This window comes from Rhinolophus hipposideros (genome assembly GCF_964194185.1).
Source record: "Rhinolophus hipposideros genome assembly, chromosome: 20".
NCBI classification, from domain to species: domain Eukaryota; kingdom Metazoa; phylum Chordata; class Mammalia; order Chiroptera; family Rhinolophidae; genus Rhinolophus; species Rhinolophus hipposideros.
In genome coordinates this window covers 40,675,975-40,693,678 of record NC_138066.1, presented here as the reverse complement: position 1 = coordinate 40,693,678, position 17,704 = coordinate 40,675,975, and the positions used below count along the sequence as shown (strand labels likewise).

General features: G+C 45.8%; 1 protein-coding gene across 3 annotated transcripts in view; it reads right to left on the bottom strand.

The window, feature by feature from the left end:
- Positions 1-747: 747 nt before the first annotated feature.
- Positions 748-17,704, bottom strand: part of DCAF7 (DDB1 and CUL4 associated factor 7) — a 30,050-nt gene continuing 13,093 nt past the window's right edge. The window contains exons 2-8 of one of the 3 annotated variants that reach the window (XR_013992064.1): positions 13,610-13,768; positions 12,812-12,923; positions 12,296-12,414; positions 9,096-9,305; positions 7,981-8,098; positions 5,428-5,664; positions 760-2,997 (exon numbers count right to left, since the gene is read on the bottom strand). Coding sequence is in view for 1 of the 3 variants with exons in the window: in XM_081029996.1 (XP_080886122.1) it covers positions 5,492-5,664; positions 7,981-8,098; positions 9,096-9,305; positions 12,296-12,414; positions 12,812-12,923; positions 13,610-13,768 (891 nt within the window). In the remaining 2 variants the exon portion in view is untranslated. Of the gene's footprint in view, positions 5,665-7,980; positions 8,099-9,095; positions 9,306-12,295; positions 12,415-12,811; positions 12,924-13,609; positions 13,769-17,704 lie in introns of all 3 variants that reach the window. The other 2 variants (XR_013992065.1, XM_081029996.1) reach the window with 2 other exon arrangements.

Sequence of the window (17,704 nt, the reverse complement as noted above, 5' to 3'; positions counted from 1 at the left end):
ATCCTGATTATTCCGTCTCTTTACAGTTGTGCCCTGTTCTGCTTCCCTGCTGCTCCTTAGTTCAGGCTTTCCCCCCTCCCTCAGTTTGACTACTATAATATGTGAACTGACTCGCTGTCTCAACCTCCACTCAGAGGCACTTTCTTCATTGCTCCCTAAACTTCTGAGCATAACTTCCCTCTGTGTAAAATTTCCAAAGTCTCATATAGGAGTAAGGTCTAAATTTCTGCAAAGTACAAAAGATTGTCTGATCTGGCTCCTGCTTACCTCTCTAGCTACATTTCCCACCAATCCCTCTATAAAAACCCACATCAACTTGCAATATTCTCTCTTGTCTCTAGACTGGTATGTGAATGTTTTCTCTACCTTGAATGCCTTTCCTTATTCCCAAAGAACTCCTACTTCAAAACCAGTTCAAACATCCGTCTTGTGAAGTTTTCCCTGACCCTCTCTGGGTCTGCCCCAGTCACAGGTGATTCCCACCTCCTCAGGGCCAGCAGTAAGCCTGTACACACCTGTTACAGCACAACACTGCCAGTATTTATGTGGCTGTCTCCTCTGGTAGACTGAGCACCCTGTGGGTCATAACCCTTGGCATAGGGTAGTTGCTGTGTTTTGTCAAAGGTGATGAATGAGGCTGTCAGATAGTGATGGGTTGGGGGTGAAGTCAAATCCCCCAGCCAGTGTCTCTGGAACACGACCACAGTGGCAGAATGGGAAGAACTGAATTCATCACAAGAAGAAATTCAGTCAATCTATACATGTTCAAGTTTTATTACAAAGTATGATGGGCAGAAAATACGGTACTTCTTATATAGGAGGCTGAAACAGAATGAAAGGGCAAAAATTAGGTTTAATATACTCAGGAAGCAAGAAATAAAGTCATAGATATAACACTCCACTTTCAGGTGCCTTTGAAGTAACCTTCAATGGGGATTTACCATCGTGGTTTTTCCACAACACAGTGTTAAAATTTTATTACAAGCCCTGTGTACAATCAGTCCTGTGAAAATAATGTTTTAAAAAGAAAAACAGTTACAGTACAGTTCTGTAAGGGGCAGCTTCCTCTCCACCTGACTGTGGGATGCCACAAAACTTACAGTATAGAGGGAAAGTTTAAATATACAATAAGAAAATCAGTTCAGACTAGGCTACAGGGGACAGATACTGATTGGCTAGAGCTTAACATTTCAGAGAACGAGAAATCTCCATTTTCTACATAGAGGTTTGTACAATCATGCTACAAATTCACACTAGGGGAGGAGGGATGGAAAGTCACTGATGGGGGGAGGTCATAAAATACACAGGAACAAAAGCAAATGATTCATACTCAACTCGAGCAAGTCAAAGCTTTAGTTCCACAAGTTTCGTAACATACTGTATACCACAATCAACCCAAGGTGAGAACATTTCTTTTAAATAGCAGGTACCACAAGTTCATATTCACTGGGTTGTCCCAAAGGTGGATACTTGTAAGTTTTCCAGCTGTTACACAGACTGCCAACATCTTTCTTCTTGAGTTCATACTTCCATTAGCTTATTTGTTTCTGGTTTGATGTACCAGTCCAAGCCTTTTTGGGAAGGCACCTACATGTTTCCATATTTATAAAATAACATCCAGAAAGGAGCCTGAGAGGACCTGGCCCATCTCGTGTGGCCACACATTTGATTCTGACCATTAGCAGCAAAGACAACTGTGGGAGAAGATGGTGCAGGTGGGAGAGATGGGCAAGGCTCTGCAACACGAGACACTTAGCGCTGGCTCAGCCAATACAGAAAAGCTGATCGGAGAGCTGGGCCTGGAGTTCACAGTGACTGCTCAATTCAGCTGTCCTCCCAGGGAAAGCCCAAATGAAATGCCAGGCATGACCCTCTCACCTCATCCTGGAGTGCAGAGAGTAAAGGGGAGAGTCTGCTTTGAGGCTTCTACTTCTATGGTCTCCCTCACCCCAAGCCAGGCAGTTGAAGGAGCTGCCATATTCTCAAACTTGGGAAAGCGGAGATGGCACTGGGCTGGTCCTCCCATGTGTGGAAAACCCTGCAGCAACTACATGTTCTTACAACCTAGGAATTCAAGGCCCAGTTTGCAGCAGGGAGAAAGTTGTACAGTGGGAAGAGAGTGAGAAAAGAGGGAAAGAAAAGTGTGTGGGGTGACGAAGTCAACATGACTGTTTACAACCTCTGCTGCTCTCTACAAACCTACAACCAAGAACATCAGTCTGGAACAATCACAGCACTCCCAAGACCTGAAGATTTCTACCACCAATCATCACCTATGGCTGCACTGATACAGGGAGGGGCTCCTCTGCCATGAGCTGTCATCCTGCCTCTGTAGTTACCCAGTGTCACACTCAAGGAATGGTCCAGGAAGGCTGATACAGGCCAAGGGCACAGTCTCACTCCACGGCCACATGGCATATTCTGAATACTTCTCCACCTCAGGCCATTACTGCCCTCTAATATTTTCTCCTTTGAGCTAAAGAAACACCATTGATTTTTCTCCCACATCCTAAATCTCCTTCTAAAATTTCTCTCATAACTATCATCAAAACCTAGTAGGAGTCTCAGTTTTTTTCTGTTTCTTCCCAAATCTTAATAGTTCTCTGAGAGCTGATCCTGGTTCTGGTAAGAAATTCTCACCTAGTTATCAAATATCTTCCCCCTTCAAACCCTCATCTTGCAGCCTGATCCCTCTCTGAAAAGAGAGGGTTCCAACTCTCCAGAGTGTGAACACTTCAGCTCTTGAAGGACTTGGACCCATTCGCCAGCTCTCTGATGTGGAACCTCGGGCCTCATTTACTCAGCATCTTCGTCCCTTTCCACTCCGAGCAGACAAGGAAAACAGAGGCAGCTTCAGCTCAGGGGGCCAAGAGCAAGTCAACGGGCCCCAGCAGCCGAGCCAGAGCTCACGGCGCTTCCGTGGCCTCCCAATGAAGTCCGGCAGCTGCTCTTCTCACACTCGGGAGATCCATGCTCTCTGGCTGTCAATTGGAGAACCTAAACACGTTAAACAGACACTTGCTCTTCAAACTACAACAGACCTCTGTTTCTTGGAACATGGCTGGCTAAGAGGCTTTCTGAATCCTGAGACTACAGAAATCCCCACCTCAGCCATCAGGCCATCTGGCCGGTGGCATCAAGAGGGTAAGAGCGGGGACTTCCAAATACCAGTGTCCCAGCGCCTGTGAGTGTGTGTGTGCTTGCTCAGGGCGCCTGGCAGTCTCACCTGGCCCCAGGTGGTATGTCAGGATGAGGTGGAGGCAGAGGACTGACTGCAGGGGCATGAAAAGGAGGACGGCAGGGCGGGGCAACAAAACAGAAACCACCAAAAGCTGTTGGTTTGCAGAGTACTAAGCAACCTACTCCAACAGTCTAATTACCATTAACTAACTGTTTTTTCTCCAGGTTGTCTTTGAGTTCCAGTTAAAATCTTCTTGTCATTCAGACCCCGTTTAAGGGCAGAGCAGGAAAGCAATCTTGGAGCTCAGAACTCAGTCCCAGCGGGACCAGCTCCCTCTACCACTCTGACCTCCGTTTCAGACCCTTTTCCATAGGAAGGAAGTGACGGCCTCCTAGAGCAAGCAACCATCAGTTTAGACTTGCTACCCTAGAACCATCGAACACAATTGTAAGCAGAGGAGGCTCACTTTACATCTCCAAATGATACAGTGCACATCTGGCGGTAAATGCAGGAGAGGAAACCTCAAGCAGACGGCCAAAGAGCCCCAAAATCAGAATGAAAAAGTCAAAAGGCAGAAAGGGAAATACCCTGACTGAAAAGGAGCCATTTTCTTTGGGATGAGATCATGTGGTAAGGGAGAGCTGTGACTTTGGGGGTACAAATACATCTGCTTCTGAACAGGACACACAACCAAGAGTTTGAGGGCTCAGAAGAACAACGCTGTTTGTTTCTCAAGAACAGGTGAGAGCCTAAGTGGACAAAACCATCGGCCTTAAGGTCTGCTTCTCTCCTACTCTCAGATTCGCACCTCCAGGAGTCTCAGAAACCTTTGGGCACTTGGCAAAACACAATGAACCAGGCAAACTCCCACCCAGACTCTGAACATGTCCCAAACTTAGCCTGCCCAAGGATTCATGTGCCACCGGAATCACACACAAGGCCTCTCCATGGACTCGTTCACGTAGTAGAAACAGACACCTGCAGCATACAAGTCCAATACTGCTCAGAACCTCAAGTGGGTTGGGCCACTTGACAGGTATGCACAGAGCTCTTACCTGGCTGACCTTGGGCTCTCTGACTGTTTTGTAGCTATCTATTCACTCGATGGCCTGGGGCCATAATGGCCTACAGTCCCTCTCTCACAGGAGCTGACAGTCTCCCACACTCTAAAGGAGATCTTGTTCAGGGTTAGACGCATAGGCTGTGGACCTCTTAAGGTGTCTCTCACCTTAGAGCACTCAATCCAAAGAGTGGCTGGTATACCACCAGGCACAGTAAACTAAACAAACAGCGACACTGAAGCTCGGCTCATAGCTCATTCTTACCTATCATTCAAGACATGAAAGAGAACGGCCTGGGGCTTACATTTGAAGGGAAAAACAGATTCTGAAACCATGTACTGGAAATACGCTCTAAGCTCAGCTTTCCTGAAACTATCCCCCTCAAGTCAGGTACCGCAATCAGCCCGTCTATCTCAGCTCTAGCACATTCCAAACAGGTTCCCATGGGGTTGGACAGAAGTACTTCAGGGAGTAACAGAGGGCTTCACACGTCTGTTCTGGAGCCCAGAACGCCCTAGAGAAGAGCCAGGCTGAGAAAAGGTGTGAGAGCTGGCTGACTTCAGAGCACCACGGTGGTCTGGAGCTCCCCATCAGGTACGTTCTGCTCAGGCAGGGATTAAAGGCAAACTGCTCACAGGTTCAAGGGTCCAGTGCCAGGTCTGGGCACTGAGAGGAGAGAGGAAGGTCCTAGCAGAGAGGAGTACGAATCAAAGAAGGAAGCCAGGGAGTAAAATTCTTCTCATAAAAAAACTTAGCCTGATAGATAAAAAATATACAAAGTTGAAAGTTGTTATAGACATCAGTAAGAGGAAAGAGAACTTCAAATTGGTATTTGTTCCCATTTAAGTGCTACCATGGACATGGACACAGATTACTGCCTTGGGCAGCAGACAGACACACACATCTGGGGCAGATGAATACAAACACAGCCAGTGCCTGTAATGCTCATTAACACAACGGCTGACAAACACATATACAGACATTTTTAATTGAGGAACCAAAGGAGAAGGGGAAAGGACAGAAAATCTTAAAACTCAGCCTTAGGCTGAGGAGGTGCCACACAGCACTGAGTCGGGCACAGAGAGCGATGGAGTAACCGGCCAGGACTCCTCGAGCAGCTTCTGGGAACAGTGGGTGCAAAGCAATGAAAGACATACTGGCCACCGGAAACACATTTCTTCTTACTTTGGGGTGAGGCAGAGGCGGGAAACACACAAGCCCCTGCCTCGTGGGCACGGTGCCACCAACATTACACTCTGAGTATCTCCAGGCAGTTATTGTAGCAGATGGCAATCCAGTCGGGCTGAGTCGATGCCCACTGCACGTTGTTGATCTCTCCTTCGGCTGTGTAGGCCAGGATTGGGTCCTCGATGGCCCGGGGCATTTGCTGGATGTCCCAGATGAGAGCCTGATGGTCATCCGCTAAGGACCGAGAGAGCCAGCAAGTAAGGTCACACTTAGGCAATGAGGCTAATGATTCCTGCATTTGGTGGCAGTGGTGGCAATGGTCAGTTTACAAAGCACTGGTTCACCAAAACCCCATGGAGGGAGATTTTATTTTAAGCCCCCATTGATACATGAGGAAACTGAGAGTCACAAATGTTAAGATACTTGCCCCAAAACCACAGAGCTGTGCAGCCAATGAGTGGCAGAGCCGGGACCAAAGCGAGGTCCCTGACGCTCCCAGGGCTCCGTTCACTGCAGCACAGCTAGGACAAAACAAGACTTAGATGGACACCTCTCATCTTAGATGGGCAGGTATCCCAAAAGGACGACGGGATGAGAGAAAGGTGATCCCCAAACATGTCATTCTCAGCCACTTAAAGTACTTGAATGATTAAAGATCCCTTACTAATGATTCAATTTAATGGACTTTTCTCCCATTTTATGGACAGTTATACTTAAATGAGGTGTTATATAGATAATGAGACAAAGTGCTATATGCGAACATGTGCTATTAAAGACAATTTTTCCAATAAAAGGGCCCGGGAAAACACCAGGGAGAAGGTAATCACCTTAAATAAATATGTAAGCACACAAAAAATGGCTAGAAGGAAATATATTAAAACGAGAACAGTGGTATTATTAGGATGGCAAGTTTATATTAGGTTTACCTTTCGCTAGTTCCTAAGAGATCTGTAATATTGTCATATTAATCAAAATAATAAATTCCTGATTTAAGAAAAGAAAAAAGGCAGACCTTTAATAATATCAAGTGTCCCGTAATCCCATCAGCCCATCCTGATGTGAAAGCCTATCTCTGATACACAGGGAATCTGAAAAAATTAAACCCTAATTGGCCAGGTTCATGCGGGCAACACTGGTCTCCTACCAAGGTCACTTATGCCAAGGTCACCTGTGCAAGGTGTGCAATGCCCCTCTGGTGACAATCTGTGTCAGCACATGGGGAACTGTTTTAAACCCTCAGCAACCCTAAAGCACTAAGTTCCTTTTCCACAATGCTCAGCCCAGCACACCCTTCAGCAACAGCTCCTTCAACTGAAAGGACTCAATACAGGTGTAACCCACACGGCAGCAGCGAGCCAGGCAGAGGCAGTGCCAGGAGCAGACGATGGGCTTCTGCCAGGGGGGCAGCTCCTGTTTCCCATGAACAATGGACGACACTTTTCTTTTTTCCTTCTCCCACCCCTCCCTATCCACACTTTTGGGAAACAAAGAGGGCAACAGTGAGGAAGTCAGACCACAATCTAAGAACCAAAGGAAGGCAGCCAGGCCTTCTTCAATGAGACACACAGGCATGAGCAAAGGCCAAAAACAGGGAAGGCTTCATAAGCCTTTCAAATTGATAGGAAAAGGGCAGAAAACCACAGAACTACATTGCTCCTTTGGCTCCACAATGAACAAGGAAACGAGGATAGTACTGCTTACTGAGGAGAGGGAAAAGTATGTTAGAAGGAAACCCGAGGCACTGAAAAAGGTAAGGAACAGAACACTAAGGGGCTAGACTGGAATCCACCTGTGTAAAATACAGGGACAGACATTCATTACTGGGGGGCACGTGGATGCATTATCTCCACATAGAATGGTCTAGGAGACTCACAAACTGTTGGTAGAGGTCACCTCTGGAGAGTAGGACGGGGATGGAAATGGGATAGGAAGGAAAAAAGATGACTTTTGCCTTCCTACTTTATATGTCTCTGTATTGTTTTAATTTTTAATAAGAGACATGTTATTTCTAGAGTAAAAACACACTTACAGCCAGCATATTTTTAAGGAGTACTCTTTTTGGTCTGGCAAATGAAGAAATGAAAACTACAAGTCACACACCACTGACCAGGCCTAAGCTCCGCAGGGCTTTTCAGTGCATCCAGCGCTCACTGCAGGTTCACTACATTTCCCAAGGGAGATGTCAATCTTGGCAGTCTCCAAAATCCTGTCAGACCTAAGAGAGATTGCCCTTGTTCTCCACATTCCTGGATCTGAGTTCTCTGTGTCAGCCTAGATTTCAGTTGGACAGTATGAGACCCAAGCCTATAACTGACACATGACATAAACACTATATAGAAAATGCTGTGATACCACTGAAGGTCAAAGATTACCTGGAAATTTGGACTGCTTCGATCTCACAAGTGTGGGGAGGCTCTCAATTCAGTTACTTTGTGTAAACTATCTCTGAAATTACCCTTGCAAAATAGTAAGGATTACAATTCTAAGGAGACGAGGAAGATTGCCTTCTTTCTCCCTCCCCGTGCTGCCCTCTTCCCCCACCATAATTACCTGCAGTACAGATGTGGCAGGACGAATGTGGGGCCCAAGCAATGCCATTGACACATGCTCGGTGGTTGTTTAACCTTGCAACAGGCGTGCAGGGAACTCGAACATCCAGAATCACTACCTGCAGAAATAACAAGTTGAAAGGCCCAGGAACTTCAGGCTGCGACAAACCAAAGACACTACACAAGGAAAAAACATTTTTTAAAGCATAACTTCTTCATTTGTAGATCTAAAGACTATTAGATACAGAGGGTCTCTGTCCCAACAGTAGCTACTGGATTGAGGAAAAAGAAAATCAAGACGACACAGGTAGTTTACAGTTTGTATCTAAAGCAACACAGGGTCTCCAGGTGCAAAAGGAAGGGGAGACGCACGACTAGGTGTGCGTGCTAAGATTCTGTGCACACTCAGTGGGTCGCAATGAGAGGGCCCCCTTGCCCTCCAAGCAGAGCTCGGAATGCAAGGAGTTGAGGTGCTGGCTTCCCCTAAACAAAGTTAATCACTGCATCATCTCTACCAACAATGTACTGCTTTTATCAAGTACCAGGCTACAGAGAGTTGCCATTTCCATGTCTGTTTGCTAAAGCTGGAAGAATCTGTCCCAACTACAGAAGGGGGAAACTGCCTGTTTCTTTACTCAGCACTATAAGCATGTATGATTTGGTTTACTTTTTATTTATTTTTTTTGAATTTTTATAAGAGTTTATTCGAGCCCAACTGACAACACATGCCAGAGAACAAGATCACAGAAAATCTCTGGTTTACTTTTTAGATATTGCTTTTATTGGCTCCGATTTCACCTCTCCAAGCATTATTCACCTCCAAGTTCTTAACACATTGTCCTTGGTTTTCTCAATCTCAGCACTACTGACATTTTGGGTCAGATAATTCTCTGTTGTGGGCAGCTGTCCTGTGCATTTTGGGATGTTTAACAGCATTCCTGGCCTCAGCCCATAGACGCCAGTAGCACTGCCTCCTCCCCGAGTTGGGATAACCAAAACTGTCTCCAAAAATGCACCGGGGAGAAAACTGCCACCAGTTGGGAACCACTGTTCCAGATATACTCAGCAGTACTGGAGTTGGGTGGCAGGGCCTTCAGCCTGAGGTCAGGTGCTCACCTCCATTCCATCCATAGCCATGGTGGCCAGGTAGTTAGGGTCCTGCTTGTTCCAGCAGAGGCGAAGCAGAGGGTGATGCTGTGGGTCTTCGTAAATGATGGTGCTGTGTTCTAGATGGCGGAGGTCAAACATCCGCACTGAGCCGTCAGCACCCACAGACGCAAACATGTCCCTGCCACCCCCAGCCCGGCTAAACGCGATGTCATAGACCTGTGGGTGAATAAGACGCTTCAGTCAGATTCCAATCCATTACCTCCTTTTCCTATAGCAGGGAACTCTGCTATCCCTAGTTCATCTAAACCCTGCTCATGACACAGGAGGAGGTAAACAAAGCCAAACAAAGAGCTATAATATCAATGACAGTCCCAAGAGTGAAGAATCACCCTGCTACAGAAATTGACTGGCTTCTTCTCTTCCCACATTCCTGCTTTCCAAGTCTTCCTCCAACTCCTGTAATAAAACAAAAAACACATACACTGCTGACAAACAGAGCACGAGGAACTCTGAGCAAGAATTCTGTACGCCTGGACACAGAGCCAGTGGCTGTCTTCTGCCACGATACAAGACTGAGACATTTATTTCCTGGACGTTGGTGGCTTTCATTTGTGTGTGATCAGAGGCAGATACAAGACCACATTAAGGCCAAGGTCATTGATTTAAGAGGTGGAAACAGCCTTCCTGTGGCCACTTAACAGCAGCCAGGCTGGTTCTGCCGTGAAACCTGGACCCTGATACTCATTCTCAAGAAAGAAGTAACAGCAGTTTTGAAGCATGGGAGGCTCAGGTGGCCTGTATTCACAAAGAAGCTTAGGATCACTCTCTTGTCCTAGGACATGCTCTGTTTCTTCTCCTATTTGGTCTGTATTCATAAGTGAATCCATTTAGGTTCCGAATCATTGTTTTCTGAATGTATCACTTACTACAAACAATGCACACCAATGTCTATGAGAAAACAGAGGCAGAGACCAACAGAGAGCTTCAGAGAAAGGAAGGGATGGAGAGACAAAGCCAGAGCCCGACAAGCAGAGAGAGAGAGAGAGAAACAAACTGAAAAAGAAAAACAAAGGAAAGAAAAACAAAACCCATCTTCTGGGCTTAAGGTTAGTAACAGCTGACTTCTGGAGAGACACGAGTGGAATCGCTCACTAAATACCACGCGTCCAGCCCTCTTGAGGTTCTGCCTACTCCGAGACACTGCCAAATGACCATCTGCCAAATGACCATCTAGTTCTATTCAGCCTCATAAACTCCTATTTCTCTGGCTGACTATGAAGAAATTACACTTCTCTTTCTATGGTAGGAATTAGGAATGGTTCAAAAGGGAACTGGGCGGGTCCCCACAAGGAGGCCCCACAGATCAAGGCTCTGTCCAGCACTGTCCAGCTGTGTGAGGGAGGGGGTGTGTTTATCAATATGAGCAGCCCATGGGGCCAGCTCAGTAACTCCCAGGAACGGGCATCACCAGCTATGAGGTGCCGTGGGCAGTGTGGCTGAGTATGTAAAGCTCTCTCAATTTTAACTGACCGCTCCTTCATCAGGGCTCCAGTGTATTTCATCATAAACCAGGGGAAGGTGATAACATCCAGATATACGCTGCCCTCCTCCATACCAACCCGATAGGCAGCAACAAGAACCTCCAAACAAGTCTTTACCTTGACAGAGAGAGGCAGACTGAGAAAAATCAAAGGTGCTAGGAGGTATCACTATATCGCTCAGAGCAATTGTCCTTAGGTTCATTTCTTCAAGGCCAGGGTGCTGGTGCAGGGCTGTTTGCTCTTAAAATCCATTCCTGGCTCTTCCCTCTGGTAGGGAGAAGCTAAGGTATTTCTCCTCCCCTTCTCTGTTCCCTGAAGCGTCTCTGGCAATGGCTGTGTCCCCTCCATAGTTCTAGTTTTTTTTTTTTTAAAGGAGGGTGCAGCTCACAGTGGCCCACGTGGGGACGGACCCAGCAACGTTGGTGTTATTAGCACCACATTCTAACCACCTGAGCTAACGCGCCACCCTGTGGGTGTAGCTTTTCCCACTTAATCTCAGCCCTGGGCGCCAGTCACCCTGCTGGCCTGTTTTCTAGATAACCTAACAGCTGCCAGTGTGACTTCTCGGCTTTATCATCATCTGGGTAAGCAATCCCCTGGGTTAAATCCCCTCAATTTACATACTTAGAGTAGTTCTGGTTTTCTGCACTGGACTCGGACAGAGAACAGCAGGCTCAATTGTCACAGAACTAAAATGTAGCAACCTGTTCCACTTGATGCCAAGAGGGTTTCCAGAAGTTCCTTACTGGTCCTCTCTGCAGGACAAACTCTTCCTCTGACCCTGGGATCAGCAGCAGCCAAGTCCAGCAGTCTTGGAACAGATCTTACCCTTAGGAGCACAGAAAGCCAAAGAACAACCCCTTACTAAGAATGGTAACCTGGTCGCCAACTTCCCATTCTGTGGACAACCTCAAGTTTCTGCCCCAAGGTCACGGAATCCTTGCCATCTGTACAGACATTCATACTCCTCGCTGTGCAGGATAAAGTAGAAGAGACAAGGAAACACTACCCACAGGAACGCAGAGTACCAGGAGCACGCAGAGGCTCCTGAGGAAAAGATTTATGACCATTTTCCAAAATCACTCGGAAGAATGCTTTGATTAAAACAATCACAAATAGCTCCCCACAGCATTTGCAATAAACACAGGAGAAACATCACCACCAAGATAAAAACCATATTCAATTCCAAATAGTTTTAAAAGTATAAGTATTAAGTGAACATACTATAGAATTTCATGAAACAAGTTTAGAGAAAAACTGATGAATTAAGGTTCATCTGCCAGGAAATTTCCCTCCGCCCCCACACCCATCCCCACCAAAAAGCAAATATATGTATTTCAAGATAAGTGTTACTTTAAGATTAATTTTTAATCACCTCAGGTCCAAGTTTGTCTATAAGAGATTTCATTATTAAAAAACAGCAATCTCTGGCACATAAAGAAAGCGATAGACTGTAGAATAAGTTGTTTATGTCAGCCCCAAAAAGGCATTTCTTTACAACAGTGCTGTTTTCCACTGTTTTGACACATTACTATTTTCATTTGAGACACGATGTCAACATTCTGATTTCCCACATCATTTGCTAAACAGTGAGAAGACAGCGTGACCCCACACTGAAGGCACAGGAAGCAGCCGAGGGAAGCAGAACAAAAACAGCATCCTTACCTCTTTGTCATGGGCGATCAACTGGGTCTTCACATGGCCAGACACAAGATTCACTCGACCCAGCACCTGCCCTGTCTCCAGTCCCCAGATGGTACAAGTCGTATCAATGCTGGAAGTACCTGGAAACAACCAGTGCAAGTCAGTGGCTGACAGGAATGAGGTTCCTGTGCAAGCGTCTCTTCTTGTGCCTACTCGCCTGTTCAGCCCAGGAGATTACAAGCCACGAACACTTCCCAGCAAAAGCAAGGTACCAGGAGAGCCAAACAGAGCCAAATGTTAAATCCTTACCCTAGGACCTTAGACTCTGACCGAAGAGACAAGATATACACAGATGGGAAGCTCATCTCCATATGAGGAATTAATAACCATATTCCACATTTAGCATCTTTCCCACTTGGCCCATTCTGGGATGATGCATGTACCTGAGGACCCTGGGTAAAAACTGGCCCAGTGTCATATCTGAAAAATGTATCTTGGTTTCTTCAAACTGGAATCTGTACTCCCTCACTCCCTTACCCAAAAGATAAGGATCCACTTCATTCCAGTCAAAGGAGGTCAGAGGAGCACAGAAATCTGAGTTCTTGTTATTGTTTAGCAAACACTCCAGCCTGGTCTCTGTTTCACCAACCTAAAAGAAGAATTTTTTAAAATCAGCTAGTCTGCACAAAAAATTTTTAAAGCCCTATTTAAACAATACCTTAGTAAATATAAGCCACGGGGGAAGAACTTTTTTTTTCATAAGGAGTAATAAAACCCAGAAGAACTCCCTGAATGCTACTTCCTTCCTTTCTCCTCAGCCCAGCAAAGTTTTCCAGAGTTTTCTAGAGGAGAGGTTTTCTCACCTTGCCCAACCCGGCTGGTCGCCTGGCTGGACACTACACCTCCAGGCTAGAGGAGGTGCCACTGATGAGGAGCTCAGCTCAGAGGGCAGGTGACGCTCCATAATCCACACACATACTTCACTACAATCAGTGGCCTGGTATTTTGTTTAATTTACTCAAAAATACCTTGGCTGTAAACAGAATAAAAAGCCTCAAGTATCCCCACCCCCACAGAAGGTTATATTAGGTTAACTGAGCCTCGAGTTTCCAGGGCCGACTGCAGCCAGCAGCAGGACTTCAAGGAATCTTGGCTTCAGTAGGAAATCTGCTGAGCCAAACAAGGTCATTCCAGATACGCTAGCATTTGTTTCTCCCGAGCTGCAACAGCACCCGCTGCCACCAACCCCAGTCTGTTCTCCGTGCCTCCATGCTGCTACTGACAGCTGACGGGGAGAAAGCCGTCCATCTGGCTGCTAACCGAGCACCTGCTTACCCTCCACACACGGAGATAGTCACCACTTGTCGCCAGGAGATCTGGATAGACGCCTTTTGTGTCAGGGATCCACATAAGCTTTGTGGTGGGGTACGGGTGGTCAAAGGTGTTTCGGCAAATAAACTCCGAACTCTCTTCATCTAAACCAACAAGCTGAACCTGTAACACAACAAAATCGAGCCACGTAAGCACTTGTTTTCCTGCAGCAGTGTCAGATACGTCAGATCCCTGGTCGGTGACGGGAGTCCTGATCCCGTACTGCACTTAACTGCAGAGTCACAACTATTACAACCAGTCCCACAGCTCACTGCTCGAGGGGAACACCCACGCTCAGAGGGGTTCAGTTACACTCAGCATTACAAAGCTACCAAGAGGCAGAAACAAAATCTGAATACAGGCTTTCTGATTCCAGCTCCTGAACTCTTGACCCAACACCACAGAACTGCATTATCTGCCCGGCAGGTTACACCTTCCCCCACACCCCCGAGGCATCTGACAAGGTACTTTTAGTTACTGCACTGACTTGAAGGCTGCGGGTATGTAGTGCCCAGGGGCCAGGGATACCAAACACCCTGAGCAGTCCCACACGACTGACACCCCCCCACTGGCTAATAACATGTTTACACATAAAGGTGTCAACCCAGCATTCAAGAAACCAAACCACTCCAACTGGCTAAAAATAAAAAAAGGGTGCCATTGATAAGAAATGGTACCCTGGTTCTCACCACATTTTCTGAGTCAATTTTGGGCCAATATTAACTTCCATTTTTTGCTGTCAAACTCAATCTGGCTCAATGGGAAATGCTACTCAGTATACAACTGCTTATGAACCAACTGGTAGAATGGGCAAGTTTTGGTACAGCTCCGTAATGAGAGGATAAGCACTAACCATACAGCAGAAAAATAGTTTCTTCCACTCTTGTCTTTCTGACTTGAGTCTTTTTTTCTTTTTCTTAAACAATTCTATTTCAGTTGAATACAATAAAATTCACTCACTTCAAGTGTACAGTTCAATGACTTGGAATGCACACATTAGCAATGTATAGCTGTGTAACCCCCCCATAATTATTAAGATATAGAACATGTCCATCAGCCCAAAAAGTTCTCCTGGGCTCCTCTGCAGCCGATCCCCTAGCCTTAGCCCCAAGCAATTCCTGATCTATAATTCTGCCTTTTCTGTAATGCTATATATGGACTCACACAGTACCGAGTCTTTGCAACTGGCTGCTTCCAGCGTGATGCTCTGGAGATTCATCCACGTCTCTCTTTACTGCTGAACAACGCTGCACCATGTGGAAACACTACAATTTATCCATTTACCAGCTGATGAACTTTTGGTTATTTCTAGTTTGGGGCTTTCCTTTCTCTTGGATAAACAGCTAAGAGAGCGATTGCTAGATCATATTGTAAATGTGCGTTTAACTTGATTAAAAAACCACAACCACCACCCACCCGTTTTCTAAGTGGTTTTGTCATTTTGCATTCCCACTAGAAATACACATGAGAGTTCCACGGGTTCCACACCCTTAGTGTTGCCAGCTTTCCTTTTTAAGTCATTCTAGTAGGCATGCAGTGATATTTTAATTTGCATATCCTCAGTAACTTATGGTACTGGGCATCTTTTCACATGCGTATTTGCCATCTGTATTTATTCTCTGGTGAAGTCTGTTCAAATATTTTGCCCTTTTTTGAAAAGGCTTTTTTAGATTCACAAGCTGGGCAGAAAGTACATATACCTTCTGCCCCCACACATGCACAGCCTTCTCCACTAGCACAATACCCGCATCCGAGTGGTATGTTTTTATACCCCATGAAGCTACACTGAGCTGTCATCACCCAAAGTCCATAGTTTACCCGCGACTTTAGTCTTTGTGTTGTACAATGCCCAGGTTTTGACAAATGTACAATGACATGTAACCACCATTACAGTACCATACAGAATAGTTTCACTTCATTTTTTACTGGGTTGTTCTCTTATTTATTGAAGTTTTCAGGATTCTTTGTATATTCTGGGTCCAAGTCCCTGGTTAATATGTTTTACAAGTATTTTCTCACAGTCTATGGCTGCTCTGTCATTTTCTTTCAAAGTTTTCTGAAGCACAGAAATTTTATTTTGATGATACCAAGTTATCGGTTTTTTTGTGTGTGTGTCACTAAACTTTGTTTTAATGGGTCTCAAAATTCTGCAACAGATTTTTGGTCAAGTTGTTTCCATTAAAAACTACTGATTTTAAAAACAAAAACTGCCACACAAAAAAACCAAATGGTCCACAAAATCTTCTGAAGGTTTTATGATGCATTGTAATCATTAACCAGCCTTTTACTATTAAAAAAAAAAAAATTCAATGGCCAATTGAGACAAACAGTTCTGAGACGGTTCTTCCACCACTGATTAAGACTGGGGTGGCAGGTATTGGGATAATATTCATGTAGCCTTCCGAGCTTTCTGGGCAGACTTGGTGACCTTGCCAGCTCCAGCTGCCTTCTTGTCCACTGCTTTGATGACACCCTTACCAACCGTCTGTCTCCTGTCACGAACAGCAGAAGAGACCAGAGGAGGATAGTCAGAGAAGCTCTCACCACACATGGGCTTGCCAGGAACCGTATCAATGATGGCAGCATCACCAGATTTCAAGAATTAGGGGCCATCTTCCAGCTTTTTCCAGAATGACGATCAATCTTCAGCTCAGCAAATTTGCAAACAATGTGGGCTGTGTTACAATCCAGGCAGGTGCACAGCCAACACCGATGTGGCCTGGATGGTTCAGGGCAATCACCTGAGCTGTGAAGCCCGCTGCTTCCACTGGAGGGTCATTTTTGCTGTCACCAGCCACAATGCCAAGACGAACATCTTCGACAGACACATCCTTGACACTGAAGCCCACATTGTCCCAGGAAGAGCTTCTCACAAAGCTTCATGGCGCATTTCAAGTTTACAGTTTTACTTCAGTTGTAGTTGCTTCAGTTGCTGCGCTGACTGGAGCCAAGGTGACCAGCATGGCGGGTGTGAGAACACCAGTCTCCACTCAGCCCACAGGGACAGGACCAATACCACCAATTCTGTAGACATCCCGGAGGGGCAGACACAAAGGCTTGTCAGTTGGATAAGTTGGTGGCAGGGTGCAATCCAGAGCTTCAAGCAGCGTGGTTTCCCTGGCATCGCCATCTTTACCGGTGACTTTCCATCGCTGGAACCAAGGCATGTTAGCACTTGGCTCCAGCATGTTGTCACCGTTCCCCCAGTAATTGGCACACATGCTACTGTGTCAGGGTTGTAGGCAGTTTTCTTAATGTAGGTGCTGACTTCCTTAACATTTTCCTCTTCTCTCTTCTGGCTGTAAGGCGGCTCACTGGAACCCATTTTGTTAACACCAATGATTAGTTGTTTCACACCCAGTGTGTAAGCCCGAAGGGCATGCTCACGGGCCTGCCCATTCCTGGAGACACCTGCTTCAAATTCACCACCACCAGCAGCAACCATCAGGACAGCACGGTCAGCCTGAGATGTGCCTGTGATCATGCTTTTGATAAAGTCTCTGTGTCGTGGGGCATCCCTGATGGTCACATAATACTTGCTGGTCTCGAATTTCCACAGGGAGACATCGATGGTGGTACCACACTTACGTTCAGCTTTCAGTTTATCCAAGACCCAGGCAGACTTGAAGGAGTCCTTTCCCATCTCAGGAACCTCCTTCTCAAGTTTTTTGATGCTTCTTTTGTCGATCCCACCACATTTGTAGCTCAGATGACGAGTAGTGGTAAACTTGCTGGAATCTACGTGTCCAATGAAGACAATGTTGACATGAGTCTTTTCCTTTCCCATTTTGGCTTAGATTTATCGTGGTTTTCATGACACCTGTGTTCTAGTGGCATACCCATTGCAAAAAAGCAATTTTTTTCCTTTCATAGTTCATGCTGTTTGTGTCCTAGCTAAGAAACCACTGCCCAATCCCAGGTCACAAATACTTTCTCCTTTGTTTTCTTGTAAAAGTTTTGTAGTTTTAGGCTTTACATTTAAGTCTGTGATCCACTGTTTCACATGATACAATGAATCAAGGTTCACTTTTTTCTATATAAATATCTGGCTGTCTCAGC